This window comes from Montipora capricornis, chromosome 1 (genome assembly GCF_036669925.1).
Source record: "Montipora capricornis isolate CH-2021 chromosome 1, ASM3666992v2, whole genome shotgun sequence".
Classification (NCBI taxonomy): domain Eukaryota; kingdom Metazoa; phylum Cnidaria; class Anthozoa; order Scleractinia; family Acroporidae; genus Montipora; species Montipora capricornis.
Genome location: NC_090883.1, coordinates 7,236,742 through 7,262,468, shown reverse-complemented (window position 1 = coordinate 7,262,468; position 25,727 = coordinate 7,236,742). Strand labels below are relative to the sequence as shown.

Genomic DNA, 25,727 nt, shown 5'->3' with positions numbered 1-25,727 from the left:
CTGATGAAGAAATTGATGGCACTATTCGTGACTTCATTTGAAGACATGGATCAACCACAGGTGAACCTTATCTACGAAGACATTTTAGGGCAATGGGGTACACTGTACTAAAAAGGGGCATCAGAGAGAGCCTTAACAGGGTAGATCCGAGGATCGCAGCTTTAATTACTTTGTTATATTTTTTCCTTTTTTTGTACTTGGCAAGAACAAGTACAATGATGCCTGTTTTTAAATGCTTTTGTTAACAACGAAAAGACTAGTGTGGTAAGTCTTAAAAATCAGTGTGAGGGAAACAAACAAATTTAGACTTACCTCTCCATCAGTAGAGTTATTGCCAGTGTCGTCTTCACTATGATCTATCTTTGCGTCTTTTACCGTTGCTAGCACAAATTCAATGCATGGCTGCTGGTCAAATACATGGGTCGGCTCTTCATTCACTCCGGAAACATAATCCAATATGTTTTCAAGGCTGGTTACTCTACGCCCACTTGCCACTTCTCTAACATACCTCATGAACCTCCCATACACAGCTTTCTCATAAATTAGGCTGTTTGATCCCTCCTCAGAAAATTTTGCTGTAAGAAGGTGAATGAGCATTGGGACTGTTGCTTTATCCTGGGATGGCCTAAGCAAATAGAGGAATGGAGGGAATTTTCTGCCAAACATGTGAATTCCCAGACTGTCTAGGCCTTCACGGAGTTTTGAAACACATGGTGATACTTCTCTCTCTTCACTAACAAAAATGTCCTGCAGGAGGTCTTCACAAAAAAAGGAAAAAGACGTGAAATGGCAGCCTTCTGTCCCACAAAAAAGTAATCTTCAGAAAGGTGTTCCTTAAGACCATTTTAAAATATATCTGCTCATTATGTGCTGGTTACAAAGCCGGATCCACTCTCTTCTTGGACCTCCACTGTCCTGAGCCATTTCTCCATAAAACTCTACTCGGAAGGTTATCCTTGGATCCTGAATTGCTTTCAATTCATCAAATGTTGTTTCTAATATATTGTTCTGGTCTACAGCAAGGAAAGTGGTCTCCTCTTCAAGTACAGATTCATCATTGGTCCTGTCCAAAGGACGACCATAACTATCTTACCCTGCAAGTATCGCAGCATTTCTGTGGGTTCTACTATAACACTTGCAAGAAATGAAAAAACAGTATTTCGATAGAATTTACTTCCATTTTCCTCCCGGCTTTGATGTGTTGTATTGGTGGAACTCTCTGCATGATACCTTGGTGTGGTAGCACTGCTGCCCCCCTCTGTTTGAAAGTTGGGTGAGGTGCTGACAGAAGGGCTGTTTATCTGACTTGTGATTGTACTAGTAGTGGACGAGCTGCACTGTTGAAATTTGTATCTTGCTGATAAGACTCTATTTCATTTTGGTCTTCTTCTAAGGTCTACCTGTTCCGTCAATACGAAATCAAATGCCTGTTTCACACGAATGTAAAGGGGACCCTGCCCGGCCAGCTTTTTCACAACATTGTAGTTGAACTCTGAGTTCTCGGCCAACCTAAAAGTGAAACTGTTTTCTGGATAACTTTTACAAATTCAAAGTCGTTTGGCCCCAATAGACTATACTGACTTTTCAGAGAGATTGCTATCTTTGCTCTTACAGTTGCCTCACTATTGTCCTCAGCAAGTTTTATCATGCCGCGTTCGTTTTCTTTCTTCAAAGTTTCTACAGCGTCGTCTTCATCGCTTTCCTCTGATTTTGCCGTTCGTAAAGGAAATTCAAATTCTTCCCCATAGGTTTTGACTTCTTCTTGCTCTTCGTGTACGTGGCTGCCGCTGCCGCTCTCAGACGTTCATTTCTATTCAACCTCCGATAAAGTCCAATGTTTGTGCTCGTCTGCATCATGGAGTCTCAACTCTGAACGGGTTGTGGTTGAACAGGTTGTGTTTGGGGCACCCGAACCTGATCACACGCTTAGGAGCATATCCAAAGCACTTTTTATTAGGTCAGCCGCTTTTTAAAGCTTTTCTTGATCTTCATTCATGGCGAAAGAGATCGATGCACACTCTTACATTGTACCTTAAACAAAATGGCGGTGTCAAAGCGCGGGAATTCTTTGAATAATCCGACTCAGGCCCCAAAATTGAATCAAAAATTTACCGATCGACCTAGACCCCAAGATTGAGTGAATACAGAATGGATGTGCGAACATTGAATGGATGTAAGAACTGAATTAAACGAATGGGGATTGAACTAAATAGATGTACGGATTGACTTGGACTAATGTAGACAAGGAATGAAGTGGATGCGAACTAAATTGACTCGATACAAGAATTAAGTCAAAAGGCAATTAAACATGTAATTGAATACACAAGGATTAAACTGAATGAACACAGAAATTGAATTGAATAAATACAGATTGAATTCAATGGATATAGAAATTGAATTGAATAAAGACAGATTGAATTGAATGGATATAGAAATTAAATTGAATAAATACGAATTAAATTAAATGAATGCGGAGATTGAATTGAATAAATAAATATTAAATTGAATCAAAATAGAGCTATTGAATATTGCTACATTTGGCTTGGCATACTGGGCCTGAAAGATCCACATTCAAAGGAAAGGCTGATGGAGAGAGAACAGAGTTTAGAGAAAACGTTACAAGCTGCTCTTATTTTCGAAACAAGCAAACAGCACATGAAGAGCTTAAAAGAAGAGAACAACAGAGTTGAGAAAGTGGATGTAGTGGACAGAAAAGGTCAGAATACCCAATGGGGAACGCCTTGTTGAAACCGTGGTATTCGGCATGCACCAGCTTCGTGTCCTGCTGCAGGAAGGCGCTGTCACAAGTGCAGAAAAATGAAACATTTTCAAGTATGTGTCGTTTCCAGAGGGGCAAAAAAAGCAAGTACATACTCTTGATGATTGTGACTCTCACGCTGAGGTTCTGTTTATTGGGGTTATATTTTTTTGAGGTTATGTTTATTGAATGAATCGAAAAATTACATTGAATAAATACGAATCAAATTAAATGAATGCAGAGATTGAAATATTAAATTGAATCAAAATAGAAGTATTGAATATTGTTACATTGGGCTTGGCATGCTACGTTCAATTTTGTTATTGTACTTTTCGGTGCATCAAATGATGGCAAGAAACCGGGTTTTGTTTTTGTTAGTTTTCTTTTTCTTTCAAGTGTTATAAAGTTTGACAAGAGATGTGCGAATTCAACACAAAGATCACGATCGCCAACTCTTGAGCTTGACCATTGTTCCTGCAAAGTCAAAAATTTACTTTCCAAGATGAGGTTATTTATCACCAGATAATTCCATCTTTTTGGAAATAGCAGCTACTTTATTATTCCTCAGCGTCCAATTTTTTGCTGATTTTGGGGCTTATTTTGTTGAAACTCAAGCACGCTTCCAACAGACCTGTTTATTTTCGTGACTTATGCACGCGCTGGTTACAGCGCACTATCACAAAAATCCTTCCGTATCACATTTCAACCCACTAGTGCAAATTTGTTAAGCTCGAAAATTACACAATATGTCAAATTCAGAAAGGATGGAAATTTCACAAAACCATTTTCATCGAAAAGTTTATTGAAACAAACAACATATTTGCTATCAGAGAAAAAAAACCCTTCCTATTTCAATTGCGTGCGTGGAAACAAGACACACAATCCGTGTCACAAAGCATATGCAATTAAATTTTATTTCTGACAGTTCACATCAAACCCTTTTGTCAAAAGAATCTTGACCGTAAATAATGACGCACAAAAGAGACAACAAGGTTTCATTCAAATAATTCTTCACTGTCACATTTCCAAATTTTTCACGTTTGCAGAGTTAAGTATAAAATAAATTTTAATTGCCAGACAACTTAGATGCGACTTCAGTAAACACTCTGATGTATTCAAGGCGTTCGATTCCTTCAATGTTTGTTAAATCCATAAAAAAATTGCCATTTGATTTCAGTGTTGCATATAATACAAAGTTAGTAAGATATTAGAAAGAAAGCTCATTTGATATCCAATGGTGAAAAAAGAGCGAACGATTATTGTCGAAGTCCATTACTCGTGGCTTTTAAGATTCCAGATATTTATTTTTCACCGCCTGTTTTGTTAATCCAATTGACCTTCAATTCTTGAGCTCAATAAGGGTATATGGATAAATAAGATAGATAGATAGATAGATAGATAGATAGATAATGGTTTATTACAGATTCCAACAATTAAGAGGCTCTTCTTCTGTAAAAATACTAAACTAAGAAATCTATAATATGATTAAAAGTATAATAACCATAATAAATTAACAAATGCAACTTATCAATAAATATTAAAATATACAATAATGATTATGTGAATTCAAAACTGATGCTTAGGAAACAAATGTTTCTTAGCACTGCGGCAAAAAAAAAAAAGATCTGAAATGTTTCTTATTACTATCGGGAGTCTATTGAACAGCGTTGCCGCCGAGTGCTGGAAGGTTCCTGATTCTTTAGGAATAGAGAATACGGGTGCTGTTGATGATCTTAAATTATAAGCAGTGACTTGATGCAGACTTAATTTCAATTTTGTTTAAAGATGCACTAAAACGCCATTCGCGTTACAATGACTTTCGACGCCATTGCAAGTTAATTAAATGTTCTCCTGTGTGCACCAGAGAAATCTACGCATTACCCCAACCCCCTCAGACCCAATAAAATGTTGAAGGAAATCTTTTCGGGGAAGAAAGACTCCTCAACACTCCTGTTTTTTCACCTCTTTATTTGGTGAAAAATCGTTTGTCTCGACGGGATCTTATAGGTTTCTCAACATCAGGGCCCGGTTGTTCGAAAGCCGATTGACTTTACCCAGGATTAGCGTAAACCATTGTTTCATGTTTTCAACATTTTGGTGAAAGTTTCTTTTGCTTATTTTTGTTTTTTCAAGATTGGCATTTGGGAGTAAAGAAATAAAGTCCTTGGTTAATTTTTAATCTGGGATTAGCGTTAATCGTCTTTTGAACAACCGGGTCCAGATAAGCACGAACGGAGTATGACATGTTACAAAAATTACAAGGAACGAGTTACAATATTTACAATTAAGTTACACAGCAAATTTACAGAGAAAATGGCGATTTATGATTATTACATAACAGAGTTAAACAATAGGCAAAAGAAGGAAAGGACGAGCATAAGCGCCGCCATTTCCGTAAATTTATCTGGCACGCATGTTCCAGGCAGAACAGGACAATAATTACAATTACAGGTGTTATTTTTAATTACGTGGGAATATTAGAATATAGATTAAAACACTTATTGAAAATCTGGAACCGGATCTGGTGATGACTGTGGGGCACTCAGCACCTTGTGCCAGGATGTTGGTCTTCCTAAGGCTGATCGTTAGCCCAAACTCCTTGCAGGCGTGGGACAGCTTGTCTACCAGATGTTGGAGGCCCTCCTCGCTGTGGGATGTTAAAGCAGCGTTGTCTGCAAACAGCAGCTCCCGTAGGAGCACCACGTAAGCTTTGGTTTTGGTGCGCAGTCTGGTGATGTTGAAGAGTTTGACGTCTGACCTCGTCCGGATGTCAAAGGCATGCTGGAGCAGCATCGAGAAGAAAATCCCGAACAAAGTTAGAGCAAGGACACAGCCCTGCTTTACTCCACTGCTGACTAGGAAGGCATTGGAGGTGGCCCCATCGAAGCAGACCGTACTCTGCATGTCCTGGTGAAAGAAGGTGATGATCGCCAGGAGCTTTGGAGGGAAGCCGATCTTCTGGAGGATCTTGAAGAGCCCGATTCTGCTCACCAAATCAAAAGCTTTGGTGAGTTGCACGAAGGCGAGGAACAATGGCTGCTGCTGCTCTCGACTCTTCTCCTGCAGCTGACGGAGGGAGAAGATCATGTGCACTGTGGACCTCCCGTCTCTGAAGCCACAATGTGAATTGTTGCGAAGCGAGGTTCTGCAGGCGGGTCAAGGTGACCCGAGCAAAGACTTTGCTAACGATGCTCAGAAGAGAGATGCTGCGATAGTTGCTGCAATCACTACGGTCACCCTTGTTCTTGTACAGGGTGACTATGCTGGTATCTCTCATGTCTTGGGGGATGTGACCTTGCTCCAGCACAGGCAGAGGAGCTCTTGAAGCGGTTGCAAGATGATTTGCTTCCCATGCCTTCCGGCGGGATACCGTCCTTCCCCGGTGCCTTGCCACAGCCGAGGCCGTCAATGGCTATGCTGAGCTCTTCCAGTGTTGGCGTGATGTCAAGCTCCTCTATGACTGGCAACCCAGGCAGGGCATTGAGGGCAGTGTCTTTTGCGATGTTCTGGGTTGATTAGAGCTCAAAATAATGCTCTGATCAGTGATGACCTCGCCAGTTTTTGATTTGAGCGGGGCTGTTTTGACGCTCGTACGGCCGCTGGCGGTTTTGATGCCCTCGTACATCACCTTTGCGTGGCCACAGTCCTCTGCTAGCTGGATTTTGGCGCAAAGGTTCTGCCAGTACTCGTTGGCACAGCGGCGGGCGGTCTGCTGGGCCTTGCTCATAGCTGCTCGAAGGGCGTCGCGTGTGCTTGGGAAAGGGCTCTGCTTGCGAGCCAGCATCGCTTTGCTCTTGGCTTCCGTGACTGGCTGTATTTCTTCCCAGCTAGCCTCGAATCAGTCAGCATTCTTGCATTCTTTCTTGCCAAATGCGGCCATGGCTGAGTCGTAGATGGCATCACGAAGGTGAGACCATTTGGCATCCGGGTTGCTGGTTGTTGGTTGTGCAGCAAGTTTCTCCTGGAGGCCTTCAGCGAAGCTCTGAGCCTTAACGGGGTCGGAAATGCCACAGGTGTTTATGCAGGGGTGACCCTTGGTCTTGGCGTGGTGGATCTTTCTGAGCTTCAGCCTGACCTTGCTTGGAACGAGCGACTGGTCCGTGTCACAGTCAGCGCTGTGATAGCTTCTTGTGTGGAGGACACTGCTGAGGTCCGCTCTCCTAGTGATGACAAGGTCCAGCTGGTGCCAGTGGCGGGACCGAGGGTGTCTCCAAGACAATTTGTGCAGCTCCTTACACTTAAAGTAGCTGTTGGTGATGCAGAGGCGTGTGGTGACAGCAGAGTTCGAGCAACCTCTGCCCGTTCTCATTCATCCTGCCGACGCCGAAGTGGCCGAGGCAGGTAGGCCATGCTTGCCAGTCGGTCCCAACGCGAGCGTTGACATTGGTTAGCAAATATATGCCCTCGGATCTTGGGATTCCGGATAGTGTTTCCTGCAGAGCCTCGTAGAATCGATCCTTGGCTTCTGGGGTGGAGGTCAGAGTCGGGGCGTAGGCAGATATGATGTTCACAAAGACCGCCGACGTTTTCATGCGAAGGGCAAGAATTCTCGATGACCCTCCGAAGGGGGTTTCTGTGGTGGCAATCAGTGAGTTCCTCACGACAAAACCTATGCCGTACTGCCTCGGCTCGTCATTGGACAGGCCTTGCCAGAAGAAGGTGTAGTGTCTTTCTATAAGTCACCCACTGTACATGTTGGCCAGTCGGGTTCCTGGAGACAGGCGACGTCGATGTTGAGTCGTGCCAGCTCCTTGTTGATGATGGCGGTCTTGCGGGAGTCGTCCATTAGTTGAAGGTCAGTGGTGGGACCATGGCACATGGTGCGAATGTGCCAACTTGCGATTCGAAGAGCTGGAGTCTTCGTAATCTTTTGCTTTTGACTGCTTAGTGCAAGTACTTGCTCGCTTGTCGAGAGGGTCCCCTAAGCTCTACGCACCCAGTAGAGCAGGCAAGCAATGACGGGGCTGCACCTTACTGGCTGGGGACTGCCCAGCTTGAGGCAGGCGGTAGCCACCCAATGAAGCTGCGAGGGCTTCTCCTACCGTCGGACGAGACCCCTGGCGCTCCTTCTTACGCCAATCAGTCGGAGCTTAGAACCGGTAAACTGCCTCGTCACGTGTTGTGCCGGAGTCTTGCGACACCGCTGGAATGCCCTCTCCAGTTTGCGCTAAGCCGGCCTGGGCGGGAAGATAAGGAGACGCTGGGCTGCCCATACGATAGCGTCCCCCTCTTAGTGTCACTGGCTGGGTCCAAGGGAAAGGAAGAACCAATACAACTTGGGGCTAGTTCCACTGCAGAAGCTGCCGGAAGGAAGTGCTGAGCACCTGCCATCCGCCTTAGGGGCTCCACTCCGGATTTGTTCTCGAGGTTTACTCGTGAAGCTTTCCTGAGATCAGGTTTAGCCGCAAGGCAGCGGAGGTTTGAAATCGGGGTTTACCTTCCCCTACATGGGCTCCCTTCACAGGCCAAGAGCCCCATCAACCCTGGGCAACTGGTTTTAAGGCGCCAGTGGCTTCGCCTTCGCCCGTTCTCCTGTCGGTGGTGCCAGTTCCGCCGCGTGGAGGCCAGAAGTTGGACTTAGCTGACAGAGGCTCTTAGAGTCGCACGCCATTGGGTGCATTTCGAGAGGTTGTGAGAGCCCAGCCTCACAACCCACTCAAGGTATAAAAGCTTTACGGAACTAATCACCACTGAGTGAAACACAAATAACCGTGATGCCAAAAACTAATTAAAACATTCCTAATGAAAAAAGTAGTTGGCCCGGCGTACCAACATCTTTCGCGACACATGTTCCAAACCAAATTCATGACCTTAGGAGAAGACACACTCTGATCGCAACTATACCAAAGGGCAAACAGCCTTAGGAGCTAGTTTCTTATAAGAGTCGATTACCAATGTTGCTTGGAAACTACCAGGAAAAGTGAAACCAATAACCTTTTTAATATCCCTTAATTTAGCATGAAAACACTAGCCCATATAAAAAAACCTAACATTAAAAGTACCGCAACATATGAGGCGAAGCATTATCTATAATCGTCGTTATCCAGCGAGGCCAAGCAATTCAATGAATAGCTACAATTTTTATCGTTTAACAAAAATACGCACAAAGACACCACTCAGCAGGGGAGTGACAGTTTTACTATGCAAAACGAAACCAAATGAAACATTCATTAAAGCTAACCTTAGGCCTAATTAGGCCTAAACGAAAGTTTTAAGGCCTGATGTCAGCATTGGTTAATACAAAATGCTTGGTGCCTGGTTTCGAGAATAAATATTCAAGTAGCTGACCCAAAAGCATACAGGTTTGAAGGTACGAGAATTTCTCGTCTCGGTCCATCAACCGAGACATAGTCAGACCGGTACATACATACATACCTACATACCCATGTGACATACATACTTTATTGAAAGGTCTAAAAAAAAGTCGCCAGAGGATGATGTGGACCTTAAAAGAACATTATAAAATACATTAAAAAACAAAATTCGACAAAATACATTGAAATATAAAAAAACAAAAATGTCTATTAAAATGATTTAAAAATAGATAAAACTATCAACATTTTTATTTAAATGAGTGCAGTTCCCTTTCTCAAAGCTTACCAATTTAAGTTTCTTTTTTCCTTCAAACTCGCCTTGAAGGAGCTTGTATGGATCTGATCCCTACTGTGTTTTCTAAACTATTCTAAAGTACAGGCCCCCCAAAAAAATAAGGTGTTTCTTCCTGATTCAGTATTCATCCGTCTTATCCTTGATAAAGTTCTTTTTCTTTCAGACTTTAAAAACTGGAAATTAGAGAATAGCCTGTGACCACCATTGACCATTATTTTAAACATTTCAACAGCTACTTTTTTCATATTCATGTACATATAGCTAGGACCGGGCAAATTCGCAGTCTGAAGGATCGAATGATCCGTAGGCTTAGATGATAACGTATGAATTTGGCTTGCTGCCTTAATGTGCAAATCCTCAACTTCTTCGAAAAGAGCAGTGGGACAGGTGCCTTAGATTAACAAAGAATAAGACACATTGGGCAGGATCATTATAAAATAAACATCCTCTTGTTGTTTTACCGGCAAATATCTAATTCGCCTCTTAACATTCGCAGTTGAGCAGCAAATGATTTAATGACAGCTTGCTATCAATTAATAACCCGAGAGACTTTGCCACATCAGTAATTTCAGTAGACAAATAACGACACCTCACTTGTTGAAAAGAACCGATGAATCCATTCCTAGAAAGAACCGTAGCTTCACACTTTCCCTGGTGTATGGTGAGCTTATTTTCATCATTTTATCTCTTTTAACATTATGTTCAAAGGTCTCATGTAAACGCATAAGACGAATTGTATAGAGGCCGATACAAACGCATTCCGGTGTCACAGCGGATCTGATATGATATGTGATCTGCTAATCGCCCTTTCTCGCAATCGGAGACTGAATTACTAAGGGCGCAGGTCAACGAGGTCGGGCCGAAGGAGCTGTACTGCCGGCTAGGCGCTCGGCCCCTGAACACGACCCATGTATGACCTCGGAGCACAGCACCACAGCCTGATGGAATAGACCGGGAGTCGATTTTGAGGAGGGAGGAAAACCGGAGTACCCGGAGAAAAACCCTCGGAGTCAGATTGAGATCGACTGAAACTCAGCCCACATACGACCCGAGGCCATACGACCCGGATATGGGCCCCGTTTCGCGGATTTGAATCCACCTGAAAATAACCGTTCTTTTGGTTAAGGTTATAAAATTCATTTGCAAATTGTTTATAGTTGTAAAAAGCTTTCACTGAGACTCAAGTCTAATTAACTTTGCTTTTCTTCCTTATTGAAAATCATTGCAAGAAGTCATGGCTGGAAAAATTTGGTGATAAAAAAAGGAAAAATATTCTGCAGGCTTGTAGTCAAGAAAACCTTTAACAATGCGTTTTCCAACCAAGGTGATACTTCAAAAACTGGCACCGCCTTTGTGAAAGCTCCGCCCCTTCAAACTATCAAATGGAAGAAAAAGAACCATGAAAGAAAAGATGCTTTACGAAAATGCCACAGCGCGAGCTTTAAACAACTTTAACTGAAGCTTAAGTCTGACGTCTCCGTGATTAAAAAATTAACAGGAGAATTCAATGAGTTCTTAGTGCGGGTCATTTAAGGTTCCTTCAGAAAGGAGTTGCCACCGCGGATGCTTTAAACAACCTTTCCTGAAAAATTAACCGATCTGATCTCTTTCTTAAAGATCTATGCTTTTTCCCTAATCCAAAATATAACTCTACCTCGCAATAAACAATTCAATAAGCTGCAACTGGGGGTCCAAATCCGCGAGGAGGGACTTAATCCGTCAGCGGATTTAGTCCCCCCGGGGTTCCAAATCCACTAGCGGATTTGTACCGGGGAGTCCAAATCTAGGGGGTCCAAATTCGCTAGGACACCGGTTTGAGTGCTTCCCGGTTTCAAGTAAATACTCCCTTAGTGTAAGCCCTAAAATGCTTGGTTTCCCCTCAAGAAGTCACCAAAATTCTCAGTTACTTAACAATGAGCGCGCGTTGTAAATGAGATGGTAAATAGTCATCGAGGCGACGTTAAATACAATAAAACTAATAATTAAATAATTCAATCTATTAGCTTTTATATGATATATAGTTTGACCCTATCAAAAAAAAGCGGCGCGACAATTTCATTTTTCGGGGGAACACCTCATTTTCCTTAACCGAGACCTTAGGTGACGGACTGTTAGTCTTTGTTGACCATGTTTAACTGCGAAGATCATAGCCTCACTTGATTTCATATCCGCAGTTTTCATATATCATTTCATCATTGTAACATAAGTGACGTTTCAATGTAATCTTCGATCTTTTCCTTTCATTTTCTCTGAAAAAGAAGAATATTTTTTTGGGGGGGGGGGTTTTTTGGGGGGAGGGAATGGCAATAAAATGCTCGAATAATCCTTAATTAATGCTTTTGCCTCTTACTCTAAAATGCTCGCAAGAATGCCAGCATAATGTACAAAACCCTAGTTGTGGTCTGATCTTTCCAGCATGTGATCGCCTTGGCAGGATTAGCTTGTACTGGGGAATATTGGCCCGAGATCGTGGCAGAAATGACTTGTCGTCTCTTGTACATTCTCGTGCCCAAATCCCACCTAATCGTTTTCTGTGCTTTGGCAGCAAAGAGGGCCGGGTGGCTCTGGGGACGAAAATGAGGCACTTCTGTCCCGGGCTTCTCTCGTTCAGTCACGCGTGTATTTGTTTGCCGTTTCCTAGAGCACCAGAAGAGCACCATAGTCAATTGAGTTTGATTATTATTAACCAATTTTTGCCTGTGTAATCAGGTGCTCAACGCAAAATGTACTGTGGAAGACAAGTTCGAATTGTTGGGACACAATCGAATATGCGGCATCCGTTCTGAATTCATCCACAGTGTATCTTCCGGTAACAGACTATAACAAGCACTTACAGCTTAAAGAAATACGATTAGCTTGCGAATTTTTCACATTTAATCTACCTGTCATTCATTCCCTCTTGACCTCAGCTACGAATGAACGTTTTCGTAGTGGGTCTGCGAGATCACGGAGACGGAAACACGAAGGTTGCGCTAATACTTCAAAGAAACTTGTTGTTTTTACGAATGGAGCGAACGACATGACGTTTTGGAAGCGAAGCGATGGGACAGGACGTTGCGAAACAAGTTCATCCTTCATTTAACATCACGGAAGCAACCAACTCTGTATCCCATGCACCACAACCAAAGGATATGTACTTGAAAAAATCATCGACGACGAGTCCAGATCCATTAAAGAGATGTGAGTAATCAATATCAGTGTTGTTGATGTAAATTACGTACATGTACATGCATTCAAAATGGTCTGGAACAAAATGTGAGTGTTTTAAAAGCTGCTTGCTATTAATATTATGGCCTCGTATGTTATGTTATGCTATTGTCAATTAAGGCTTGATCCCATGGCAAAGAAGTGTCAACACCTTGTCAACGTTAACGCTTATTGAGTTTATTTTCAAATGTGTAATTACAGAAATTCCTGACTGAAACACGAGTACTATTTTGCAAAGTTCACAGTTGTTACAAAAATTGAGAAATTTTGTTACAAATTGTTACACCTCATGTCAAACAAATGAAAAAAACTTTACTTGAACTGAAACAAACATAATTTTACGCTAAGCAAAACGTATACACACACACTTAACTTTTTAAAAATTGACTTTGTCGTAAATATAAATTTTTAAATTTAACGGCCATATTTAGATCTCCCGAGCGATAAGATGGCAAATACTGTAAACTGGCGACAGGGAAGGATATAGTAATGACAGAAAGAGATGTGCAACAATTTTCACATTAATTGTATCGTATTCATCACAAATCCTGTGCTCATTTGAAAGACAGTAATTTTAATTTTTGTTAACCGTTTACGTCTTCGATGAAGAAACCAATTATACTATTTGTATTTCGTTAATCTTAGGAGGGATGCCTGCCTGTAGGGGCAGCGCAGGGTATAAAATCCACAAATTGCAACATTTGTTATCAATGGCAAGTTTCTGTAAGTTCTGGAAAGTGTAACTTTCCTGTAAGGTCCTTGGGTTTTCATGTAGTATTTTATTGGTCACACAATGTCAAAACAGAACCTCATGACCTTGAAGCGTTTAACTCTGGTTCAGAGCTGGGGTCTTTTAGTTAAAAAATTTCCTTAATTGGATGTAATGTAGCTCATGCATTTTCCTGTGTTTGCAGCCTCGATCTTATTTTTGTGCACATTTGGGCATAAAATGGGTGTCGGAAAATCCCTAGTTTTATTCCAAGGAAAAGAGTAGCAAGTTACATGCTTCAAGGTCATGTGATTCTGGTCAAAACTACTGTCAGTAGTGTAGTACTTATAACACTGAATGATCCCCCAAAAAGTTAGTTTGTAATTCCATTTAAAGGAGAAGTTCATTTCTAAATGACAATCCTTTTCTGTATTGACTAATATAAAGTTCATGAGGAGAAAAGTTTTTAAGCAAAAATTCAATTGTGAAATAGATTTCTAACCTTGTGAAATCCTTCTTAAAAATAAACACATGCAGGCCGCCATCTTGGATTATATGTGACATCATTGAGCTCAGCTGATCCTACTTTTCTCTTGGACATGTGAACAACATGAACATTGTTTCATCTGTCTGACCTACATGTATTTGAGCAAATTCAAATAATATATAGATTTAGCCAAGCCTAAAAGTGGAGCTTCCGGGTTGTTTATTCTTACTGGTTGTAGGATTATAGTGAAAATAAAAGGCTTTGGAATTGTCTGTGTTTTGGTTTTCCTGGATATTGCTTAATTCTGTCATTTTCTTAGCTGCCTAACTAGTGAATTCCACGGTTAATTTCACCCGAAAAACCAACTGATCGCATGAATCAAGAAGGGATGAGTGTGATATCAGTTTTTCCAGCGAAATTTACTGCCGAATTCACCAGTTAGGCAATTAATTTTTCTTGAATTGCAAGAGTTTTAAAAGAAAACAAGCAAATCCTCAAAGGAAAGAAGCCATTTCAGAGTCACTTGTCAAAAGCGAGTGAATAGGAATCACGCTAAAATTAGAAATCACAGACGTACTATAGCTTGTGATGTGTTAGATCATCTTTGTTGGTTTAAGGTCAAACAAGGAGTTTTGCTAAGCCTTGCCAATTAAAGCACTCGTTCCAGATTCATCACATTGGCGCATTTCAACAAAAGGGCGGATGCTCTCAGGTTGATCATTTTGATGCTTAAGTGGACATTTGTGTTCAAATATATAAACTTAACTTGTGCTTGTGCTTGCATCACTAGTGAAAACCTGGCTTTATAATGAACCTGTTTTACTCTCAAAAACAGAAACTCATTTTATCAGATTTCATAAAATGTCATAAATCACGTCCATAAATTGCCATTACGACAGTTTTGGCTTTGAGCACTGCATCTTATATGAATTCTACTAATGGCATCTTGTTATTTATAAAAAGTTTTTTTAAAATTTAAATTTGTTTCCTCCGATTATTATTAGTTTCAGAGGGTGAAATTCAGAACATGGTGAATGTCTTCAAGAAATTAGCAGTGCTTTCTCCAAGGGATAAATACATTGATAGGAAAACATTGTAAGTTACATGTACATATATGTTCTTAATTATCGTAAAAAAAAAATCAACCTACAATCAGTGGCAAAAGTAGTTGGGACGCTAGTGTCAGAATGAGCCTGAAAACCTCTCAGCCATCAGAAACTTTACACATAACTGTCAAAATTCCACTGAAAGCTTCAAAATACATGTCCCTCCCCTCCCCCCAATCAATGTTGAAATAGGCAAGGAAGTGTATGTTCACTATTGGTGACATTGTTCTGCGGGGGAGGAGTAAGTAAGAAAACCAACTTCAAAGGTTAAGTGTCCAAGACTTTTGCCACTGATTGTAGTCAGTAAATTATACATTAACATGTCGCTTTGAATCACTGATAGAATATTCTGATTTTGACATGTACCCTCAAGCTGATGTAAATGTGATTGTTTCCAATGACTTCAACTTGTCAATAACAGAGGGAAAATAAAGTGGCGGGTTTAAATCATAGGTCATGGGTAGCACATGTCACTGTGCTACCACCAAATCTGTCTCCTAGAGTAGTCCTGATCACTGTAGAATCGCATAGCTAAGGGAATTCTCGCCATCTGATTGGCTACCAAAGCGAGGTAGTCAGTGTGGAATTGCGACTTGAAAGCAAGGCTGACTGATATTGCACTGTAGCAACGCAAAGCTCTACATAGCAACAGAATCAAAAATTAGACGCAACTAAGTTTTCAAAACATTGTCTCCACAGGGTTCGTACGCGTCTTGCATCTAATTAGGTGCAAACCTGGACATAAGTGCACTTTTTGGGACAGTTCCGTGGTTAGCTTAAAGTCCTCGACTTGGCCAAAATACACCCAGTATGGAACTGTTTTCCAAAAAAATCCGTGTTCTACTATCAAACTTTTTTTCTTCTTCAAATATGTTCTTTATTAGACTGTTCTTAGCAAAGTAATACCTGAAAAAAATCGGGGGTTACCGTGCTCGTTTGAGAGAAAAGGAGCAGTTATTTCGCTATCGGGCTTAGTTTGAGGGAAATCTCTTACGTTTTGTACACGCACGGTGTCGTGTGTGCGCGCTAATGATGCAAAATTCATGTGCAGTAGGCATGCGCAATGAGAAATTGGCAGTGGTCTATTGCGAAAGAAAAAATGGCCGAAGGAAGAGAAAAAAGCACAAGTTCATCATGCAGTGACCAAGGAACAGCAGGTTTCCGGGTTAGAGTACATAGAAGATAAACTAGAGCCCAGTAAAATAATATCCCACTAATTTTCAGTTGAATGTTAATCCCAACAGTAGAAACAGCAGTTAGGTGCATTCATTTGTAAAAAAAAAAAAACAAAAACAAAAACACAGTGTTTACTCTGTTTTTGACTTATTGCTTTTTTTGCCTCCCAAAAACTCATGTTAGTGATGGACTTGGTATTTTAAAGTCCAGTTCGAGTAACTATTTAATATTTGGAGTTTAACAACTTACCAGTGTATTTGTTGTGTTGACATTGTTTGGATGCACGTTGTCCTTCTTTGCTGTCGAAGAGTTTTTTTCCCGAGTTTTTGAATTAATGAATTGGTGAAATACCCGATACATGTGTGAAAAGCTCCCAGTGCATTCAATTTGATGATTTTCAATATGAAAAAAAAAATTGAAATTGGACCCCCTGTAAAAGGTCACAAAATAAAGATTTAATGTAAAACAGGAATAATAATACTGTTGTGCATTTCGCTTGATTCCATTATTGATATAGGTGACAGTTCAGTTGAAACGGCTTTTTTTAGCACCCACTGAATACTGCAAAATTCGACCAAGGACATTTTCAAAAGCTATGCGATTCAAAGGAAATCCACATTAAATTTCACTTGAAAACCGAAACCGGTTTTTCGCGTGAAATTTAACGGGGAATTCCCTCGTCAGGTGATGAATTTTTCTATTGAATTAGTTGTTCATCAGGCCTCGGTTTTGGTTGTTCAAAAGGTGGATAGCGCTATCCACCAGGCCCCAGTTGTTCAAACGATGGCTAGCGCTATCCACCGGATAAATCACTATCCAATGGATAAGTCATAGCGAAACCAATTGCGCTATCCAATGGATAGTGATTTATCCGGTGGATAGTGTTATCCATCGTTTGAACAACTGGGGTCAGATAAATCAGTATGGATCCATCGGATAAACACTAGCACAACTGATTGAGTTATCCAGTGGATAGCGCTATCCACCCTTCGAACAACTGGGGCCAGTTGTGCAGGGAGTTCTAGTCTTGGCCTGTGGAATGTGTCTTGTGTCTTAGCTTCTTACAAGGACCTTTTTAAATGTTGAAGTCTCTTAGCTTGTCAGGATTGATAAAGTAAACTACATGTAAAGTGTTTCCAACACTTTAAATGTAATTTACAATTGAGTGATTAATTTAGTGATGAATTTTATTCAATATTGAAAACAGTTTCTTTGGGATACGAGGTGAGTCCCTCATGAAAGAGTTTCTTAATTGGCATGTCTTGATAATAAGGTATTATTCACCTATTGGCTATGGACTGGAGTGTTTTATTTTTTGCCCATGAATTGTTTGATTACATTTGCCACACATATAATATTGTTCCAATTTTTAGTAGTTATTCAACAAACTTATTTTCAGTTTGAACCCTAATAATGCCCCCTTTTTTAATGCTCCCTAAGTGCACCTGCAATAATAATAATGATAATAATAATAATAATAATAATAATAATAATAATAATAATAATAATAATAATAATAATGTCTGGATTGTTGCTCATTACAATATACACGCAAGTTGTGCAAACATACATGTATACATGCAAGGCCAAACTATATATTCATATGGGCGGTAAGGAGCTTGCCATTCTAAAGGATAAACACTGGCTAGAACTAATTATTATTATTACAGGTATGTTGAGACATTAATTAAAATCATTTGAATCATTTTCCTATAAATAGTTAAGGAAAGAGTGCTTATCAGATGTTGTCTTTTTCACAGTTTGCACTACTTTCCCTTGGATGGGGTCCTGGCTGACAGGCTCTTCACAGCTTTTGATAAAGACAAAAATGGCCATATAGATTGTGATGAGTTTTTAGGTTGGTTTATAAGTTTTAGAGAAGGTTTCATCCCAGCTCAACTGAATTGAAGATAATTACTTATTTTGCTTTTATGCATCCCGAGAGGCATTTGTGATCCCAAATATACCACACCCAGTTGTTTTAAGGGACATTACTGGTAACAGCCAAACACTAAAGTTTCATTTTGCCCATCAAGAAAAGCTCTGGCTAATAATGAGTTAAATAAGTAATTTTATACTGAAGGAAAATACATGTAAAAGTCTTGCAGGCAATAAATGAAAGGCTTAACTTTTGAGGAAACTTTCTTTTGATCAGTAAGTAAAATGCAATTTATACATGTAAGTTTCCATAAATCCAGGATTTAAGCCAGGATTGGAAGAAGTGGGTCCGGGTTAATTATATCTTGAAATTCATGGGTGGCGGCAGAGGTACATGTACGTGAAAGCTTGATTAGAAATTCAGAAGAGTGTGTCCTTTTTGGGACTAAAGTTATATACATTTATTAAAATTGCATTAAGCATTTTACTTTCTTTCCCAAGCTAATCAGGGTCACATGGACTAGGGTGATTGGTTTAGTACAGGTTCAACACATTGATTTTTATGGTGTCCATAGAACAGAGCTATTCCCTGAAATGCTTGTTTGCATGTACATCAGTGAGACTTCTTCAGCTTATGCCCCCACTCATTCATGGAAGTCTTTGACACTCAATAATTATCTCTTTGAAAACAACCTGAAATGTTGTTCAGAATCAGGTTAAAGATCAGGGGCCCATTTATCTGTTTCTTGTTTTTGGTGAAAAAAGCTGTTTGTGAAACTGCCATCCCTTGTTCTAAAAACCTTATCTTTTAGTTTGTTTTCATGATAACTGAAAGCAAGATGATTGTGAAATGTGATGACTTAATTATTACTATTTTCTTTTTCTTTTTTATTTTCTCCATTATTTATTTTATGTTTACATTGTATTACAAGATTTGATGATGACGATGCTATTTGTGGAATTAAATATCAGGTTACAAGAATAAATGGAGAGGGCAAGATATAGTTAAACTACTTACATGCCCTTTGATTACAGTTTTATTTAGGTTAAAAGAGAAAAAAGAGAAGTATGAACTCTATAACTATGAAAAACTATGAAAATATATAAAGAGAGGAAAAGAGAAAGCACGGACACACACACACACAAATAATTATATATATAAGATATATATGATAACATTGGAGAGTCGGCGTGGCGATGATTAATACTGAGCAAGATGATAGTTGAAAAGTGCTCTTTTGAACGATTTTTTAGTTGTCTTTTCACATATAGATAAGGGAATATCATTCCAATAACAACATCCTTTAACTGTTGGGCAGAATTTTCTTATATTTATTCTAAAGCTACAGTACTAAGATTTTGGTGTTGTAGGGATGCACTTCTTGTATCATAATTATATTGCTCAGATACTAAGGCCAACATGACTTAATTCATGTACATGTACCTCTCCCTTCTTAACAAATTCGAGAAAAGTGCCCTTAGTCAGTTTCATGTGACGTGGGTTAATTCTCCTGTAATGTAAATAAGTAAGTATCATTGTTTACCCTTGGATTTTTAGAGTACTAGCTTTTGTAGCTAATATCTCTGAGCATTGAACAGAACAACTTTAAGAATCCCAAATTCCATGAGTGGTCAGAACGTACCCATGATCTCCAGATCTCAAGGCAAGCACCCTAACCACTGGGCTGCAGTGTTCATCTTATTCTTAATGATAATTGTAGAACATGGAATGTTCATGCAGGGCATACATTAATAATAATTAACTATTGTGTCTGTAAAGATTAAAATTAATAAAGTAATATCAATATCTGCACAATAAACCACCATTTCCTCTCTTGGGAGCTCATATATAGTTGCATCCTTTCTTCAAATGTCTTTTCAGGTGGCTTAGCTTTATGCCTGAGAGGATCGACTGAAGAAAGAGGACAGATCATCTTTGACATGGTAATTTTATGTTCACTCTAGTAATGATAATTGCATTTTTGATTTCTTATTAAATTTTATTAGAACATTTTTGTTATATCAGGATTTAAAAATAATTTAAAGGCTACATTTCACTTTATTATTACTCATAATTTTATAGGCATAAAATCAATTATGTAAATGCTCTGGATAAAAGCAGTGAAATTAATTTAAAGAAAAACACAACACTCCTGAGTTTTACAGGCATGTTTCAGCAGTTGCCTCTGCCATTCTTCAGTGTGAAATGAACAATAAATTCCAGTGAAATATAAATACTCGAGAAATTACAATAGTAATTGCAATAATTATTCACTCACTGAAAAACTATGTCCCCATTAAGACTATGACAGTAGTAATTCAAAATTAAACTGAAAGTTTTAAATTAACATGTTTGACCTGTGCGTTAAGTGTTGGTTTGTCCCAAAATATGTGCAATGCCTCTTTGATTTTAAGAGCAAATCGTGAAGATGCCTGATTGATGATGGCAAAATTGTCACGGGAGCATGCAGAGTGACATGCTAACAAGCTCTCCACATGCTTGAAAGTGTGTGAGGCCCTGTCTTTTTCCAAGTGTTCCCTTACACGTGTGTTGAAATGTTAGCTGGTCTCACCAACATAGCAAGCTGCACAGGCTGCACACAAAAATTTATAAACTACCCATGATCAAATTCAATTTGCTATGTTTTCCAAAAATACCCAGTAATCACTTTATACTTATAAAAACATTTTATTACCTTTTCCCAAATACTGAACTGCAAAATAGTTCTAGCATGTGCAATATTTGGAAACCACGTGATGATTTTTTGAAAACAAAATCATATCTATATAAATACTACAAGCTAGCACTTAATTATTAAAGGAAATGAACATCTATGAGTACATGTAGAGAATGTACAGTTGATGATGTACGGCATAGCACATTGCTAGTAGCCTATTAACCCCAACACATTGCTGCTAGCAGTGTGCCATAGGGGAGTCAGAGTGGTTTAGCGGTTATCAATCGCGCCTCCCACCTCTGTGACCCGGGTTCAAGCCTGGCCTCGGGTCGTATGTGGGCTGAGTTTCAGTCGATCTCAATCTGACTCCGAGGGTTTTTCTCCGGGTTCTCCGGTTTTCCTCCCTCATCAAAATCGACTCTCAGTCAATTACATCCGGCAGCGGGCGGATACACTCGATAGGGATAACCTCTGTTATCTTTCCCTTTCATTGCATTAAGTGAATAAAGTTGGTATTATTGAGACCTCTTGTGCCACAGACTTTTGTGTTATCCCTTAATATCAACATGACAAGATTTTTTCATTTACCAGTATACATTTATATGTAAATTACTATCATAATTTATCATTATCATTATCATTATTGTCATTATATTATTATTATTATTATTATTATTATTAGAGCGGTTTTCAATATTGTGTGGAAAGTAATTAGCGAATTGCTTTGGTTTTGCATTTACTTCACTCAGTGATTGGTTCAAAGTTCTTGCGCCATTTTTTCAACCAATCAGAAGTGAAACCAAAACCAATTGTGGCTCGTGCGTGCACATTTTCCTGCGCTTTATGTCGGCTACGTGTAATTACTTTGAGTTTTGATTGGTTTACTGGATTGTCTCTGTCCTTTTTGATTGGCCACAGTAATTACTTTGGTTTTGGTTTTACGACACTCATTTGAAAACCGCTCTATTATTATTATTATTATTATTATTATTATTAGGTTATTTGACTTGTTTCTTATTTTCTCAACATCTTTGTGTCCTGCTGGTAAAGTTCAACCTTGATGGTAAGTTTTATATCGTCTATTAAAAACTTGATCTCTGTATTTTGCAAGTTCAGAAATTAAATATTTGTCCTGGAACCATCACTGACACAAGGTCACTCACATGTACATGTATAAGGGCAAGGATTGACCGTTAATAAATTTATTACGAATATGTGAGTGCTGGAAATTTTGACTGGAAAACAAACTGTGGCTTGCTGAATAGAAGATGATTATACATTGCAGCTCTGAGTTTGGGAAAGTTGCCTCATCTGCTGTCTACCATCTTGTATCAAGCCTAATAATCATTAATATCATATATCATAATATTATTATTCATTCAAAATATTTCCCCATTTCTGATTGGTTAAAACCACATGCATAATTCACCATAACCAGCTGCTGTTCACCAAATTTGGAAAGAAACTTTGTCATATTGAATCAATGACGTCCAAAGTGCAGCCCGCTGCAGATTATTGAACCGATGATGTCAAAATGACGTCAAAAGTGCAGCCCGCTGCAAATTATTGAACCGTTGACTGAAAAAAGCTGGGGACAAGATTGCGTTATTTTTGTTGGATGTGCGAAATTGTTAAAAATAAAGCCCATTTTCTCCTTTAAGAGTTTGAAGTATTCTGAATGAATAATAAAGCAATTATTGAATTCTGCTTTCGTAGAATATGAAGAATTCTGCAGATCTCGGAGGATGTTATCCACCTCGGCCTTCGGCCTTGGTGGATAACACCCTCCTTGACCTGCAGAATTCTTCATATCCTACTCAGCCTCATTCAATAATTGCTAAATATTATTATCATTATGAATAATTTATTTGTTTTATTATGACAGTCTTTTCTTGGCTTTCTGTGTGTTTCAGCAAGTGAAGGAGTCAGTATATCTGAAATAGCTGTCATGTTGAAGTCTTTATTGTCTGCAGCTGCAAGGTACGTGTACATGTATTTGCCTATGAATGTATGCAAACACATAGTGCTTAACATCAATGATCAATATACTGTAGGCTTGATCTTTCATGTAATGACTGTTTTAAGAATGTGTGGTTCCAGAAAATATCCATACCCCCACCACGGAAGACTTTTTGATTTGCACACCCCCTCCCTCCACGATTTTCCGTTCCAGGGGGGTCTTTGATAACCCCCCCTTCCCTCAGGAATTTCCAGAATTTTTTAACTTACAAAAACGAGAGTCAATTAGTACCGTAACAGTGGAAGAATTTTATTACAACAGTGTAAACGTTAAGGTTAACTTTTAGAAAAATATATCGCTTTGTTAAGCTCATTATCCAGCTAAACTTTCAGCTTGTGCGCTATCAACTTTGCAAAGCTTAAACATTTGGGTTGCACGTCGACTGTTTCACGTTTTTGTGCGAACGTCGATGAGAACATTTCACTCGCTTAAACAACTTCGTAAACCATAGTAAATAAATCAGAAACTTACGAGGTTCCTTTGTCTACACATTTTGTCAGTCTCTTCAGGTTGATTCTTTAATATTTAGGGACCACAAAAGTTGACGCGGTAGGTTTCGTGAACGTTGTCACAAAGGCGATTGTTTTACGAAGAATATTATCGACTGTTATTGTTTTTGGCGTGATTTACTTCCTTCAATGAGTAGTCAAACTCCTGTTTTAGAATTTCCAGTTTGACATAACGAACTGAACCTCAACAATCGTTTCCCGAGGCCGCAATAAATATTGCGTTTACTCAAAGAAGAGAAAACTTGACTCCCGGTTCCTGTCCGTGGTCTAAATGCCACCCACAAAAAAGAAAATGTCGTTGCACACAAGCGTTGAGATGGTGGGAACTTGCCTCTTATCGCATTTTCAATGAGTTACTACCCCCAGTAAAACACAAATCCTATCAAAAATGTGTTTACTGCATGTGAAGGTAGTGAAAAGTGATACTCAAGTGAACGGAAGTGTTGGTTGGACTAAAAAGAGACAAACGTGGAAGTCTGGGGACGAGACTCCAGTTGAGACCGCCATTTTAAATGTTTTGAATCCGTCCCAAATGAAAGACACATTGTTCTTAGCTTCGGGAGATTGTAGCGCTAGCTAACTCAAAGAAAAACGGAAACATTGAAGCTAATAGCATTAACTTTATCTCAAAACTGACTTTTGTTTCAAAACATCGTCCGATAGCGTGTTTTGTGCTTCAGATCGATCGTATGTTGCTTTCAATGTTGTATGTGGTTCGTGACCCTTTGGAAAAGTAGTTTCCCACGAAACCCCCCTACCCCTTGGAAATTACTGCCCTTTAACCCCCCCTCTCCCTCGGAATTTCCAATTGTCTTCCGTGGTGGGGGTATGGATATTTTCTGGAACCACACAATGACATAAGATAACACACCCATCAACCAAGTTTGCTTAACCCATTGAACCCTCAGGTACCCTACAGACTGTACTGTAGGTCTGATGCTCCCAGTTGACGAGTAAATTGGTCTGGCTTTCTACAGAGTAAAATTGTCTGGTGTTAGACAGAGACTAAAATCTATTAAGTCTCACTCCCAGGAGTTAATGGGTTACTGGAACTGAGATACTTGATCCATATTCTTTGTGTGTGGCCTGGTAATGTCCTTGATATACATGCCATTCCATGGTAAAGCTAATATATGCTGCACATATCACATACAGTCTCATGGCGGTTTACAACTCCTTCTCTGGGGTGAGATCAGATTGAGGCTGCTATTACATGTACATGTAGTCCATATTTGATCTCAGCCAGCCAGCCAGCCACCCAACTCACTCATAAATAGGGACATTAAGATAGTACACTATGTTAGGCAGGGATGGTTGGATGCATATTCGGGGTGGGTGAGGGGTTGGGTCGAGTATGGTACAAAGGCGTCAAAATTTAAGCTTAAGATTTTTGCAGTACAAACTAGGACGGCGGAGTCAAGATGCCCTTTGACGAAGTGAGAAAATTGCTTGTTATTTCTTTTGCAGAAGGCTCAGTTTCTTATGTTGTATGAAGAATACAAATCAGTGAATGCTCTTTATCCTTGTAAATCGGGGTTCAGACTATAGAAAGACGACATCCCCATTGTAGCGGATGCTTTGCAAGGTCCAGCAAGATTTAGATGCCTTCAGGGCACCCTTTGCGATGGTATAGAGGGATTTTGCATTCTTTTAAGGAGGTTGGCTTACCCCTGTCGGTATCTTGACCTCATCCAAAGGTTTGCGCACCCGGTTCCTGAACTGAGTTTGATAGCAAACACTGTGATTGACTGGATCTATGATTTGCATGGTTTTCATCTGACTTGATGGAACCAGGGGTTTCTTACAGCTCTTTTCTTGGAGTCTTATGCCCGAGCAGTCGAATGACAAGGAAGTCCTCTCAGGAATTGTTTTTGGTTGGTAGATGCAGTTGGAAAACAATATGTAGTCTGCTCTTTTAAGAAACATATTAACTTGTCCCTCTGGCAACATATCTTCAGACTACATGTACTTTCAATTAGAGCCACCACCAATTCATGACTATTTGGCATAGTCTCCCCTACTTAGGAGTGAAATTTTGGATAAGGAGTGGTAGTTGCTACAATGGATCAGTTTTACACGGATTACAGTGCCATTTTCATTTTAAAGGCCAATTTTATTACAACTTCAATAAAACTTTAGCAATGTTTACACCTTTTCAACTTTGGAAATAGTTGTATAAAAATGTACCATTTTATCTTAATATTTATCAAAACAGAAAGCTGAATGTAACAAACTTTGTGCCCTTCCTACAATAAACAGTCCTTTGCATTTTCTTGCATCATGAGCATCAAGAACTGTTTTAGTTGCTAACCTTTTTGCTGCAGCTTGGCAAATTAATGTTGCATTTACATTGCCTGTTGCTGTGCTTGCTGTATCATGAGCTGCTCATGCAAACTTCTCTTGTCTCTTTAATATTCTGGAGTGCAATCTCTTACTGGCGAAGACCCATTTCCTCCTTTTTTAATTCAGGCTTATCTTGGTGCTTGGCTTCTAAGAAATGTAAGACATCGCTACCCTGCCTTTTCTTTCTTCCTCTACCCACTTTAGTCTTACCATTTTCTCCTCATTGTCAGAATCACAATTTGCAGCT

General features: G+C 39.6%; 1 protein-coding gene across 1 annotated transcript in view; it reads left to right on the top strand.

Moving 5' to 3' along the window:
• The first annotated feature begins 11,992 nt into the window (after nucleotides 1-11,992).
• The window catches only part of LOC138045576 (uncharacterized), a 43,072-nt gene continuing 29,337 nt past the window's right edge, over nucleotides 11,993-25,727 (top strand). Inside the window, exons 1-6 of the mRNA XM_068892159.1 lie at nucleotides 11,993-12,547; nucleotides 14,775-14,865; nucleotides 17,813-17,910; nucleotides 19,813-19,874; nucleotides 21,659-21,671; nucleotides 22,522-22,588. Of these exons, the coding sequence (XP_068748260.1) occupies nucleotides 12,409-12,547; nucleotides 14,775-14,865; nucleotides 17,813-17,910; nucleotides 19,813-19,874; nucleotides 21,659-21,671; nucleotides 22,522-22,588 (470 nt within the window). The 5' untranslated portion in view covers nucleotides 11,993-12,408. The remainder of the gene's footprint in view (nucleotides 12,548-14,774; nucleotides 14,866-17,812; nucleotides 17,911-19,812; nucleotides 19,875-21,658; nucleotides 21,672-22,521; nucleotides 22,589-25,727) is intronic.